General features: G+C 47.6%; 1 protein-coding gene across 1 annotated transcript in view; it reads right to left on the bottom strand.

Annotated features, from left to right (window-relative positions):
* LOC139265211 (2-Hydroxyacid oxidase 2-like) overlaps positions 1 to 14621 on the bottom strand; it is a 132360-nt gene that overhangs the window by 3573 nt on the left and 114166 nt on the right. Inside the window, exon 5 of the mRNA XM_070882135.1 lies at positions 5475 to 5767. Within this exon, the coding sequence (XP_070738236.1) occupies positions 5475 to 5767 (293 nt within the window). The remainder of the gene's footprint in view (positions 1 to 5474; positions 5768 to 14621) is intronic.

Raw genomic sequence — 14621 nt, 5'->3', positions numbered from 1 at the left:
GGCTCCAGACCTAATCTGCAGGGACTTCCTTATGTCACTTGAAAAACTGAGATCGGTGCGTACCATTTTAACAAGAGTTACTTTCCATTCGGATATTATTGGCTAAAATGAATACAACTAAATCAAACATTTTTGTTTCTGATGGAGCCCAAAAAATCACTGCATGGCACAGTAACCTGTCACTGAAGTGCTCTCTCACACACTCGTTTAGGAGGAGTTATTTTCTGTTTGTCAAAGCTCACATTCAAACCACTTAATGCACTCGCACTAATTCCTTGGTGCATTACTTTTAGGCAGGTTCATTTTAAGTGGGTTAATACCTGCTAACAATGTGTGGAGGAATACAGTATGAGCATATTGAGCGTTTATATATGAACTTCGCCATAATATCATAGAGTCGTACAGCACAGAAGGAGGCCGTTCAGCCCATTGTGCATGTGCTGCCTCTTTGGAAGAGCTACCCAATTAGCCCTACTCCCTTGCTCTTTCCCCATAGCCCTGCAATTATTTTCTTTTCAAGTAGTTATCAAATTCCCTTTTCAAAGTTATTATTGAATCTGCTTCCACCACCCTTTCATGCAATGCATCCCAGATCACAACATCTCACTACGTGAAAAAAGATTCCCTTCATCTCTCCTCTGGTTCTTTTGCCAGCATGCCACTGATCGTGTTTCCAAAGAAAGCATAACAGTTACATTACATGAAAGGATGTATCCTGAGTGCGTAGAAATTCTAGAAATGTGTACAACTAAGCAGTCATTTCCATATTGCCTCAGCAAATTTACAATTGCCACTAACTATTATCCAATAGAGAAGTTGCATATTACATTTCAGTCCCAAAGGAATCTGGTTAATCTACATTTCTATTAGATAGTCACTAATGCCATAACCAAAAATGTCTCTATTTTGATTTGCTCTCAGGTTCCATAGCTTTCCAATAGACAGCACCATATCTGGTACTTTATTAAAGATCTTGTGTATCCATACACTTCAGTTCCACAAAATTCACTTCCTGATGTCACAATTGTTTGTCACATGCATTGCACCATCACAATTAATGACATAAACATTTCCAATTGGAATTCTCCATGTCTACAATAGCCTATAGTTCTTTGTTGCTGAACCAGTCTAAAAGTTTATTTGAAAACATTTTCAACTGGCAATTTTTGTTTCTCAGTAACTGAAATTGATAGGGGTAGATTTTCATTCTCACTGCCTGGGCATAGTCTGGCAAAACCGATCATCTGCCCTTCCACAACCCAACCAATATTCATTCCATTGATTTCAATAGGACGGAAATCAGGTGAGTTCGCTCACGGGTGGGCGATTGCTCCACTGGATTTCCACCCAAGCAGTGAAGGTGAAAATCTACCCAATTATGTCTAAAATAAACTAAATTAAAAATAAAAAAGTTACATATTCCAGAATGTCTTTCAATCTTTAGAACTATTTTCTACAGAAAGAATTTAGAAAAGTAATTACTTTAAAAATGTTTTTATTCATTCTTGGGATGTGGGCACCGCTGGCCTGGCCGACATTTATTGTTCCTTCCCAGTTGCCACGGGAAAATGATGGTGAGCCTTTTTAACTTGTTGGTACAGGTAGCAGTTTGATACAATTGAGTGACTTGCTAGGCCACTTCAGAGTCAAACATGTTAGTCTGGGACTGGAGTCACATATAGGCCAGACTGGGTAATGACAGCAGGTTTCCTTCCCTAAAGGACATTAGTAAACCATGTTATTCATGGCCACTTTACTGATATCAGCTTTTTATTTCAAATTCAAAATTATTTAATTCAAATTTTCAAACTGTCATGATGGGATGTGAATTTACATTCTCTGGATTACTAGTCCAGTGACATAACTATTACACTACCTGACACTTCATGTATTTAAAACATAGCATATACACACGTTTAAAATAGAGAATTATAGGTGATCAAAATGCTCATGACTTAAGCTTTAATATTCTTTCCTCATGCAACAACAACTTGCATTTATATAGTGCCTTTAACGTAGAAAATGCTGCATTCCAGGAAAGCGTATCAGGAGATTGTTGCCTTCAGTGCTTGATTTCCCAGCCATTCGTTTTACAAAGCAGCAAGTTTGCACTTAAATGTTTTAAGGAAAGAACATAAAGACAGACTGGTAGACAATGGAGTAAGTGGTGGTGAGGTACCCGAGGGCACAGAAGGAGCTGTGGATGGGTTAGGGGGACAAGGCTGATGGGTGGCAGCATGAGGAGAGTTGGAGCCTAATGGTTCTTATGGGGTCAATGGCAATTGAAGTCCCATTTTATGGCTGCATCCCATGAATTCCCCTCCTCAGACTTCCTTCCTGCTTCCATTCTCAGATTTCAGAACCTCCTTAAGTGCTCAAAAAGTACTAGAACACATTTCTAATGCTCCACGAACCCAGATTCACCCTCAACATTCCCAAAACCTGGGACCTCCCTCCTCATATCCTCCGGATCTCAGGATCACATGCATAGTAATCCCAGATCCCAGTACTTTCATCAGTGTTTGTAGAATCTATGGGCTCAAAATTGACCAGGAGCTGCTACGTTTTTTGGAGCAACTTGATTTTGCTGGTGTATCGTAAAAATCCCCATTTTGCACATTCAATTTGCGCCAGTGTAAGTGAGTTAGTTAGGATTTTTTAGTTTAGTTTTTTTTCAAAAAGGGGTGTTACCAGCCACCTACACCCGTTTTGGCCATTTAGGCCACTTAGGCCAGCTAATAATTACTCCAAACTAACTTAGGCCAGCATAAGTGGCCACTTGTGAAAACCCTTGCGGAGATTTAAGAAATCAGCGCAGGTAGGTACATCAGAGGCCAGCAGAACTTAATGACTTGACTAAAGGATGTTTTTTGAGGATGTTTCCAGTAGAGTGGACAAGGGAGAACCAGTTGATGTGGTATATTTGGACTTTCAGAAGGCGTTCGACAAGGTCCCACACAAGAGATTAATGTGCAAAGTTAAAGCACATGGGATTGGGGGTAGTGTGCTGACATGGATTGAGAACTGGTTGGCAGACAGGAAGCAAAGAGTAGGAGTAATTTTCAGAATGGCAGGCAGTGACTAGTGGGGTACCGCAAGGTTCTGTGCTGGGGCCCCAGCTGTTTACATTGTACATTAATGATTTAGACGAGGGGATTAAATGCAGTATCTCCAAATTTGCTGATGACACTAAGTTGGGTGGCAGTGTGAGCTGCGAGGTGGATGCTATGAGGCAGCAGAGTGACTTGGATAGGTTAGGTGAGTGGGCAAATGAATGGCAGATGAAGTATAATGTGGATAAATGTGAGGTTATTCACTTTGGTGGTAAAAACAGAGAGACAGACTATTATCTGAATGGTGACAGATTAGGAAAAGGGAAGGTGCAATGAGACCTGGGTGTCATGGTACATCAGTCATTGAAGGTTGGCATGCAGGTACAGCAGGCGGTTAAGAAAGCAAATGGCATGTTGGCCTTCATAGCGAGGGGATTTGAGTACAGGGGCAGGGAGGTGTTGCTACAGTTGTACAGGGCCTTGGTGAGGCCACACCTGGAGTATTGTGTACAGTTTTGGTCTCCTAACTTGAGGAAGGACATTCTTGCTATTGAGGGAGTGCAGCGAAGATTCACCAGACTGATTCCCGGGATGGTGGGACTGACCTATCAAGAAAGACTGGATCAACTGGGCTTGTATTCACTGGAGTTCAGAAGAATGAGAGGGGACCTCATAGAAACGTTTAAAATTCTGACGGGTTTAGACAGGTTAGATGCAGGAAGAATGTTCCCAATGTTGGGGAAGTCCAGAACCAGGGGTCACAGTCTAAGGATAAGGGGTAAGCCATTTAGGACCGAGATGAGGAGAAACTTCTTCACCCAGAGAGCGGTGAACCTGTGGAATTCTCTATCTCAGAAAGTAGTTGAGGCCAATTCACTAAATATATTCAAAAGGGAGTTAGATGAAGTCCTTACTACTCGGGGGATCAAGGGGTATGGCGAGAAAGCAGGAATGGGGTACTGAAGTTTCATGTTCAGCCATGAACTCATTGAATGGCGGTGCAGGCTAGAAGGGCTGAATGGCCTGCTCCTGCACCTATTTTCTATGTTTCTATGTAAAGAATGTGAATAGGATCAAACAGCTATACAGGACATCATATGACAAACTTCGCAAAGTTACTTTACTATACAACAGAAGCATTCATGGAAGCTTAAACTACAAAAATAAAAGAAGTAAAAGATAGTTGAATTAAATTGCCCTAATCTCACAACTAATTTAAACAACTATTTGTTTGCAGTGATTATACTGGGCCAAAATTAAGCCCATATTATCTAAATAAAGTCGACTTCAATAAATAAGATATTCTTTCAGTGTTCCTCCATCACTTATGTTCTTCTTTCACAATAGCACGAGGTAAATAGGCTTGACAAATGGTCACCACTATTCACAAGAGACAAAATATATTTACATAATGTTTTCAAAATATCCAAATAAAAAATAGAAGTCCTACCCTACCTTCATCTTCAGCCTGGGAAGGCAACGGGCTGGCCTGTGCGGTAGGCCACTTGGCCTGGGATAGGGGCGGGATGCACGAGCAGCCGGTATAATGATGATGACGATGATCGCGTCCCATGTTGCAGCACGCACACTGAGAGGCTGGGGCAGGAGCTACTGCGCATGCACGCACACTCCAACGCGCACGTGCAGACGTCCCAGCACTGTTTTCAGCGCGGGATGCTGGCTCCGCCCCTGACCCAACTGGCCATGCTGCGCAAAGACCCGGGAGAGGCTGGACAGCGGCCAAAGTGGAGAGCGATTTTTTCAACGCAGAAAAGCGGCGCCTCTCCGGTGAGTGTGCCGAAAAATGGGTTGGGCCAATTTTGAACCCTATCTCTCCAGTGTTCCCAGAATCCTGGGGCCACCCCCTTCCTGTGCATACAGGCCCTGGGTGTACCCTCACCCCACCAAATACTGCCAGATCCCAAGCCCCATTCCTAGTGCTCCACGATCCCTAGGCTGCCCCCAGTGTGAATATGTCAATGTCCTTAAATCAACCCCCTGTTCATTTAAAACCTCCCACTCACTGTGAGCTATGCCTCAGGCGATTATTTTTTTAATTCATTCTTGGGATGTGGATATCACTGGCAAGGCTGGCATTTATTGCCCATCCATAGTTATCCTGAAAAGGTGGTGTTGGGCCTTCTTCTTGAACCACTGGTAATGGTTTGATACATATGAGTGGCTTTCTAGGCCATGTCAGAGGGCAGCTAAAAGTCAATTGCGTTGGTGTGGGACTGGAGTCACATGTCGGCTAGACATGTAAGGACGGCAGGTTTCCTTCCCTAATGGACATGAGTGAACCAGTTGGGTTTTTACGACAATCTGACAGCTTCATGGCCCCTTTTATTGAAATCAGTTTTTTTTAAAACTGCATCAGCTACTTTCACTTAATATATCTCCAACAACTCTCCGGTGCTTCACATCTGTGACACTTGCCTTAAATATTTCAAAGTTCTTTAGTTTTAGATGGGCGGGTGGCTTGAAATTGTTCAACATGTCTTTTCTCCTCTTGCCAATGTAAGGCACATCGACAGTCACCACGAGAGCCTTGTACCCCAGGCTCGTGACCCGCTGCACCAGCTCCTCAGTTACATCACGCCTTTTGAAAATGTAGAGCTGAAACCAGCAGCAGCCAGAGGAGACTGCTGCAATCTCTTCTGCAGAGCACGTTGCATATGTACTGGCGATATAACATGTCTTCATGGCATCAGCAGCTGCGAGGAACAAGTCCAAGTTATCAACATTAGCAGAAACTTACATGGCTCCATTTGAACTTCTGGGTAGGTTCGTGGTAATGCGAGCCATCAATGCTCCCCCACTTGGGCCTCGGGTTAAAATGTCAATCATGTCATCAGAGCCCAGTTAAAGAGGACCCCGCTGGATTGGGGAAGGTGTCGTTATCTCCTGCAATTTAAAACTGGAGTCGGCCAGATCGGGCCGGGCATGGAGTGGGTACGTTTGCTGCTTCATTGTATCTGCAGCCCTGCCTGGTTTGCACCAGGTGGGGGAATTAAAATTGACTCCTATGTAACAGCACACTCAAATCTTGCTGACTTTTGGGGATTACAGCAACATTTTTCCAACTCTATCTACATCCCCATGTCAATTTAAGTCATTTCAAATTAGTTCTCTACAGGAGAATCAAGGGTTATGGGGAATAGGCAGGAAAGTGGAGTTGAGGCCAAGATCAGGTCAGCCATGATCTCATTGAATGGTGGGGCAGGCTCGAGGAGCCGTACGGCCTACTCCTGCTCCTATTTCTTATGTTATTTTACCAGTTAGAATCTAAATTTATTTTCATCTATTCATTGCCTGCAGACAGGTTTATAGAATCAGTAAATAATCAGTTTCTCTTTCTGCAACTGTCTCTTGGCTTCTTTCCTGTTTTCCCCTTTTTTCTATGTCCCTCTCTCTCTCTCTCTCTTCTGTACTCCACTCCCATGTTATTCTTATTGGGATCTCTGCATCTCCACGGGGTTACCTTTTTCCTCACTTTTCCTCAATCAGTTTTTGTGTAAGTGTTTGCTTCCTGCCACCTTCTCTATTATTTCTAACTCCAAGCGTTTCCGTATGGCTCTCACACTCGCTACTTTATTGATCGAACCAATTTCTGCGCCTCGCAGTCGTGAGCTATACACCAGTCAGCTTGCACTGGGTCAGAAGTGGATAGCAGGACTGGGTGGAAGGGACAGCCTGTGACTTGCGACAACACTGAGCATCCCACAATTGCCAGCCGCTCAAGTTACTTTTCCAGCGATGTGATTGGTTTCTTTTTTGAGAATGCAAACTTTTTGATAGATAGTGAAATAAGTGTTTTTTTTAACTGGCTCGAAGTTCACAAACACTAAAAGACAGGCAATCAGTGTGCTTTGTGATCTATGAACGAGTTCTATACTTTCCCAGGGCCCATGGGCATGCCAATTATACAGATACAGGACACCAATACAGATACAGACACTTGATCTTTATTGTAACTCGCCTCCTAAATAATCCAAATTATTAACTCCCTGACTGGAGAGTCGAGAACTGGGGGTCATAGTTTCAGGATAAAGGATTGGCCATTTAGGACTAAGATGAGGAGTAATTTCTTTACTCAGAGGGTTGTGAATCTTTGGAGTTCTCTACCCCAGAGGGTTCTGGATGCTCAATGGTCATATATATTCAAGATTGAGAGGATAGATTTTTGGACACTCAGGGAATCAGGGATATGGGGATCGGGCTGGAACGTAGAGTTGAGGTGAAAGATCAGCCATGATCTTATTGAATAGTGGAGCAGGCTCAAGGGCCATATGGCCTAATCCTGCTCCTATTTCTGATCTTCTTAATACAAATTGCAACAAACAATGTACCTTTTATTGCAATTGCATGGCTGGATTTCAAAAGACTGGCCACAGAAGTTTTATCAGCAACTGAAAATAGTTGTGCTGCAGCTATGATTCACATGCAGTGTGAGCCCACATATTGGGCCCAAGACGCCCGTTTTTCGCGCCACAAAGTGCGCCTAAAAAAAACTCACCTATTCTCCGGCTCCCTTCAGGTTCTTTGGAGCTGGGCGCGGCGCAGCATGAGCTGTGGGGGGCGGAGCCAAGTCCCTGCGCTGAAAACAGTGCCGGGACCTCTGATCATGCGCGCTACAGTGGGCGCGCATGTGCAATAGCTCCAGGCACCCAAAACTGTGGGAGGGGCCCGAAGCACGCAGCCCCTAGCCCTGGCCGAATGGCCTCACTGGGGCTGCGTGGATAAGGCTCACCTCCCACCCAACTGGACCCGACCCGACTTGACTCCCGCTCCCTGGAGCGGACCCGACCTCCGCTCCCCCACCCCGGCGACCCGACCTCCGCTCACCCGCCCCCCCACCGCCCCCCGGCAACCCGACCTCCGGTTCCCCCCCCCCGCCGGCGACCCGACCTCCGCTCCCCCCGCCCCCACGGCAACCTGACCTCCGCTCACCCCCCGGCAATCCGACCTCCACTCCCCCCCACCCTGGCGACCCGACCTCCCCCCATCACCACCCCCCCCCGACGACCCGACCTCTGCTCCCCCGCCCCCCGCCCCCCCCGGCGACCCGACCTCTGCTCTCCCCGGCGATCCGACCTCCGCTGCCCCCTCCCCCCACCGGCGACCTGACCTCCATGACTCCCCACTCCCGACCTCCGCGACTCCCCTCGTCCGACATCCGCGACTCTCTTCTCTGCCCCCGACCTCCGTGACTCTCTTCCCTCCTCCCGACCTCCGCGACTCTCTCCCCCCAGCGACATCCGCGACTCTCTTTCCCCCACCCCGATCTTCGCGACCCCCCGACCTCCGCGACACCGCCCCTCCCACCCCCCGGACCCGGGACCCGACGCCACCTACCTGTAAATCTAGCCCGAAGTCTTGGGCCCGGCCGTTCAGCCTCCTTCTCTCCCTCCTACCCCTCTCCTCTCCTTCCCTCCCTCCTCTCTCCTCTCTTTCCCTCCCTCCCCGTCCTCTCCTTCCTTCCCTCCCCTCCCCTCCCTCCCCTTCACTCCCCTCCCCTCCCCTCCCTCCCCTCTCCTCCCTCCCATCCCCTCCCCTCCCCTCTCCTCCCTCCCCTTCCCTCCCCCCTCTCCTTCCCTCCCTTCTCTCTCCTTTCCTCCTCCCCTCTCCTTCCCTCCCTCCCCTCTCCTTCCCTCCCTCCCCTCTCCTTCCCTCCCTCCCTCCTCTCTCCTTCCCTCCCTCTCTCCCTCCTCTCTCCTTCCCTCCCTCCCTCCCTGCTCTCTCGTTCCCTCCCTCCTCTCTCCTTCCCTCCCTCCCTCCACTCTCCTTCCCTCTCCTTCCCTCTCTCCCTCCCTGCTCTCTCCTTCCCTCCCTCCTCTCTCCTTCCCTCCCTCCTTCCCTCCCTCCATCCTCTCTCCTTCCCTCCCTCCTCTCTCCTTCCCTCCCTCCCCCTCCCCCTCTCTCCTTCCCTCCCTACCCTCCCCCCTACTTCCCTCCCTCCCCCTCCCCTCTCCCCCTCCTCCCCTCCTCCCACCCCCCTCTATTCTCTCCCTCCTCTCACCCTTCTCTACCTCCCTCCTCCCCCCCTCCCCCACCCCGTCCTCCCCCTCCCCCTCCCCCTCCCCTCGCTGTCAGAAACACAGACACTGACAGACAGTGAGAGACACACACACAGACAGACAGAGAGATAGAAACACTGACAGAGACACACTGGGGGGGCCGTCCTAGCACGCTGTTGGAGGACTCCCGGTGCTGCAGTCGGTAAGTAGAAAATGTTTTATTTATTGATTTTTAAATTTTTTAAATTTTTTATTAATTTTTTTTGATTGATTTATTGGTTGATTTATTGATGTATTTATCATTTATTATTGATGATGGCTCTTTATTTGTAAAACTGAAGTGTTGAATGTTTGTGAACTTCCCTTTAAACCCCCCCCTCCATTCCCTACGCCTGATTTGAAACCTACGCCTGATTTTCTAAGTGTAGACAAGGTTTTTCTGAGCATACAAAGTTAGTTTGGAGTATGTTTTCACTGCCTAAACTTTCAAAATGGGCGTAAGTGGCCGGCCACGTCCCCTTTTGAAAAAAAAATCCAAACTGAAACTGTTCTAACTGACTAGAACTGGAGCAAACTAAATGCCGAGAATTGCAATTTCTAAGATACTCCATTCTAAACCAGTTACTCCAAAAAAACAGGAGCAACTCAGGCCGAAACTTGGCCCCTTTGTTACTGCATTTTGCAGACCATCAAAAAAATTGAGGATATGCAGCTCATCATTGTTCACTGCAGGGCAAAGGAAGAGGGAAGAACTTCTATTCATGAAGCGCCTTTTACATCCTCAGGACATCCCAAAGTGACTTCCAACTATTGAATTACTTTTGAAGTGTAATCACTGTTGTTTTGCAGACAAAGAGAAAACACTGGCATTAATTGGCAACATTTGATGAGAAGTAATTGCATTATGTAAAATGTAGCTCCGTTAAATATAATTTCAACATATTACATTTAAGCCACTGTGTGCATTCAGTTCTGGGATTCTCAAACTTCTGTTTTAATGAGCCACATCTCTACAATGGAGAACATTTTAGATCATTTATAGATGAGGCAGAAATACTCAAAAAGGCTGAGACGCGACCTACAGGCCCACCAAGCCTACCTCGTCCAGCCCACTGTGCAACCTCGCACACCATCAAGACTCTATTTGTTTCTGACTCAAAGTCAACATTGGCTAAAACTACATTTTATGTGTCTGCTCCCAGCTCTCACTGAATGTTCTACATTGAGAATCATAAGCGGATTGGAAAGCGTTTGAAGGTTGGAAGACTCCGAAAGATTCAAAGTACACCAAAAAAACGCAAGGAAGATCTCCAGAATTTACAGAACGTAACAACCTCAGACACATTCGCTAGCTGCTTCCAATATAAAGGCCTAGGGCTGGTTTGGGTGGCAATGGCAGTGGTAAGCTCTTCCAGGCGGGTGGCCAGCTTCGGCGTCTCCTGGGGTTTTCGGGGACGGTTTCGGAGGCGGGGGGGGGGGGAAGGGGGGGAAGCATTACCGCCCAGAAGAGGCGAGCCGATGTGCAACGCCCCTGGTTGCGACACCGGCTCAATTTTTCGCTCCCGCCCAATCTGTAGCCTGTGAAAATGGGCGGTCAGACCTGTAGCGGCTGCAGTGAGGTAAGTAATGTCGATCTCAGGTAAGTGTGATTGTTTTTTTTGCAATTTATGTTGCGGTGGCGTGAGTTATTTATTGGGAATGTTTTTGGTGTTTTTTCCAGATTTTCTTTTCTCCCCAGGCTTCTATTAGAGCACTCCGAGGCCGCTGTTTAGCTCAGGATTTTCCCATGCTCAGCCGGCCTAGTTCTCTAAGAGAGGTGTGCAATGCCTCCCTTTTGCCGCCCCACACTCAGGGCCCAGCTGCCCAATTTTGCTGACTGAGGCGCAAACCGTTCCCAGGCACAAACTTTACCGCCCTGCCGCCATTACTGCCCTGAAATGAGCAAAGCCGAAAATCCAGCCTCTCGAGTTTCCGCTCAGTTACCTGGATTTTTCAGTCCAATTCGCCTGCAATTCGCTAAACCAGCACAAAAGATCGAGGAACTTCAAGCGCAAATTACATCCAAATCGAGTTTCTGCAAATTTTGCGTTAGTTTAAAAAACATCGCATGAGAAGCCAGCACCGCCCACAAAACTGGCCATGCCACCAGATTAAAATAGCCACCATGGTGTGTTTCCTTAATTGTTTTTGTGTGCGGGCCTTCGAGGAGGCTTTTAAAATTAAGCTTTTTTTTGGTGCGATGGCATTAATAGACACATTTTGAAAGTATTTACATTTTAATTTAATTTATTAAGGGGCTGAAATTCATCACCACACCGCCCGCTGCCACTGACTGCCGCCGACATTGCTCTTGCAGAACAGCCCAGTGCCTCTTTGGAGGTGGCCTGGAGCAGGCGGGAGCGGGGAGAGCCACCGGGAACTGTCCGCTGATGTCAGCGGACGGCCGAGTGGCGCAAGTGACCTCACGCCCGCCGAGCTCCCAGATTTATGCGGGCAGGAGTCGGCGGGACTCGGCGGCAGAAAGGGGGTGGACCGCTGGCTGGAGGTTGGTCTGTCCCCGACGGGAAGTATGAAGAACCTGAAAAAAAGTGTACATTTATAAAAAAAAATTCCACAGCGACTTACCTGGATGGGGTCCCCTGAAGGTCTTCCAATAGTTTTTTAATTTTTTTACTGATGATTTTTTTTTCAGTTCTTCGACCCTCCGTGGGCCCGACTTCATCCTTGGCAGCACTTGAGCGGCAAGCGCTTCTGCCGCCGAGAATGCGACCTCCCGCCCGCTGCCACCCAGATTGGCGGCGTACATCGTCTATTTGCCATCCACCGACCTTCGAGGGATCTCGGTGATGAATATCCCGCCCAAAGTACCGTCCAGTACTTCGGTGGCCATCGGCAGCACTTTGGGCAGCACTTGGGCGGGCGGAGGCCTTGATCAAAATTGGCCCCGAAGAAACTAACTACTGTACACCAATGTAACCAATAAATGATTTTATACAGTTTTAAAAAGTAATTTTCAGCTATTTAAAATCGGGTTACTCTCAAATGGTGGACTAGACACTCTGATTAAAAATCCTTATTTTTTGTGTTAAATCTATTTTGAGTTGTATTAATAAAACTGCACCAGGTTACCACCAATGTTGCCGATGATTGTTTTCAAGTGCTCTGTTGGGCCCTTTAACTGACTGTGTGGCCCATTCAGTTTTTAGAATATGCGCGGTTATTTTCCTTGTAAAGCCAGTGTGCAGCATGTGCGGGACCTCCAGACCAACGAACGGCCACACACCTTAGCGGGAATGTTGGTTCCCACTCAAACATATCAAGGAATACTTTTTAATGAATTTTTAAAATAAATTACGTTCTAAAAAGCTGATGATTGCGCTGGTTCATGGAAGATTTTACGTTCGGCTATATGCAAATGAGTGTGAGCAGAAACTTGCGCAAAACAACTTTTTAGGCAGTCCCTCGGAGTCGAGGATGACTTGCTTTCACACTAATATGAGTTCTAAGGTGACTGATGAATCCAATGCAGGATCTACAGATTCTGTCACAGGTGGGGCAGATGGTGGTTGGAAGGACAGATGGGTGCGGCTCTTGATTTGTCGTGCGCTCCTTCCGCTGTTTGTACTTGACTACCGCGTACTCCCGACGAAGAGACTCAAAGTGTTCGATGCCTTCCCGAAGGCTTCTTCTTCACTTTTGAACGATCTTGGGCCAGGGATTCCCAAGAGTCGGTGGGATGTTACAATTTTTCAGGGAGGCTTTGAAGGTGGCATTGAAGCATTTTCTCTGCCCTCCTGGGGCTCACCTGCTGTGACAGAGCTCGGAGTAGAGCGCTTGTTTCGGGAGTCTTGTATCAGGCATGCGGGCAATGTGACCCGCCCATTGGAGCTGATCGAAGCATTGATCATGCTCATTGATAGGGATGTTGGCCAGAGAGAGAACACTGACGTTGGTACACCTATCCTGCCAATGAATTTGCAGAAATTTGTGGAGGCAACGTTGGTGGCACTTTTCCAGTGCTTTGAGGTGCCTATTGTACATTGTCCATGTCGCTGAAGCATAAAGGAGGGCGGGAATCACTACTGCTCTATAGACTGTGAGCTTGGTGCCGAGTTTGAGATCTTGGTTTTTAGGCGACCGAAGGCTGCACTGGCACACTGAAGGCGGTGTTCAGTTTCGATATCGATGTCTGTCCTCGCTGACAGTAGGCTCCCAAGATATGGAAAGTGGTGCACGCTGTCAAAGATCTTATCGGGGGGCAGCACTGTGTGACGGGGGCAGGTTGGTAGAGAACCTTTGTCTTACGGATGTTTAATGTAGGGCCCAGACTCTTGTACACTTCAGAGAAGGTGTCAACGATGGTTTGGAGTTCGGAATCCAAGTGTGCACAAACGCAAGCGTCGTCTGCATATTGTAATTCAATGACAGAGGTTGGAACAACCTTGGATCTGGACTGGAGGCGTCGGAGGTTGAACAATTTCCTACTTGTCCTGTAGATTAACTCCACTCCAGCGGGGAGCTTGTTAAAGGTGAGATGAAGCATTGCAGCGAGGAAGATTGAGAAGTGCATCGGTGCGAAGACACAGCCTTGCTTGATCCCGGTCCGCACGTGTATTGGGTCTGTGGTGGATCCGTTGGTGAGGATCACGGCTTGCATGTCATCGTGAAGCAGGTGGAGGATGGTGACAAATTTTTGAGGACAGCCGAATTTGAGAAGGACGCTCCATAATCCCTCGTGGTTGACAGAGTCGAAGGCCTTTGTGAAGTCAAAGAAAGCCATGTACAGAGGTTGATGCTGCTCCCTACATTTTCCTTGGATTTGTGGTGAGGATCACGTCGGTTGTGCCCCTTAGTGGTTTGCCTTTCCACAAGGTGTATCCACCACTTGTTCCCTGAGCTGACCTTCTCCTGCCCACCGCGTCTCGCTCAGGGTGGCGATGTCGAAATTCACTTCTTAAAACTAGCACAACTTTGAGCGCAATTTGTGCCCGGATCGCCGATTGTGCCCAAAAAGGAAACACTTGGAGGTTGAAATTGGGTTTTGTACGCTGCCCGTTGCCGTGCGCGGGAGGCAAATAATGGGCGGCAAAGGTCTTCCATCGTTGGTAAGCGCCGGCGACGCAGCGACCTAAATTGAGTCGGCTCTTTGGCAGAGGTGCCAAGAGGTAACATCATCCAGCGTACAACGCCTTTTGACACCTCTGTCGCGACACTTGCTTTGTTCGGCTGCCGTACAGCCAGGAAAATGTTGTCGTAAAAGAGTAGATCTCAGGCGGAATCGCCCAGAAAGGAAGGTAAGTTTATCTCTTTATTTATTTCTGCATGGTTTCATCAGTTTGAAGAGTATGTGCGAGGATTGGAGAAGTTTTAGCTCTTTTTCTTTCTTCCAGTTTTTTTCTAGCATGGCGGCAGCCTCCCGTTGGGAATTTCAGTCGGGCTCCTGAGCCCTCGCCCGAGGATGAATGTGTAATGCCACTTTTTAGTTCTGATCTCTCATCTTTGGGCGTAAAAACTGAATTGAGGACTAAAATCAGCGATCAGGCGGTAACAC

The sequence above is a fragment of the Pristiophorus japonicus genome, chromosome 6, assembly GCF_044704955.1.
Source record: "Pristiophorus japonicus isolate sPriJap1 chromosome 6, sPriJap1.hap1, whole genome shotgun sequence".
NCBI classification, from domain to species: Eukaryota; Metazoa; Chordata; class Chondrichthyes; family Pristiophoridae; genus Pristiophorus; species Pristiophorus japonicus.
This window is presented reverse-complemented; position numbering and strand designations above follow the sequence as displayed.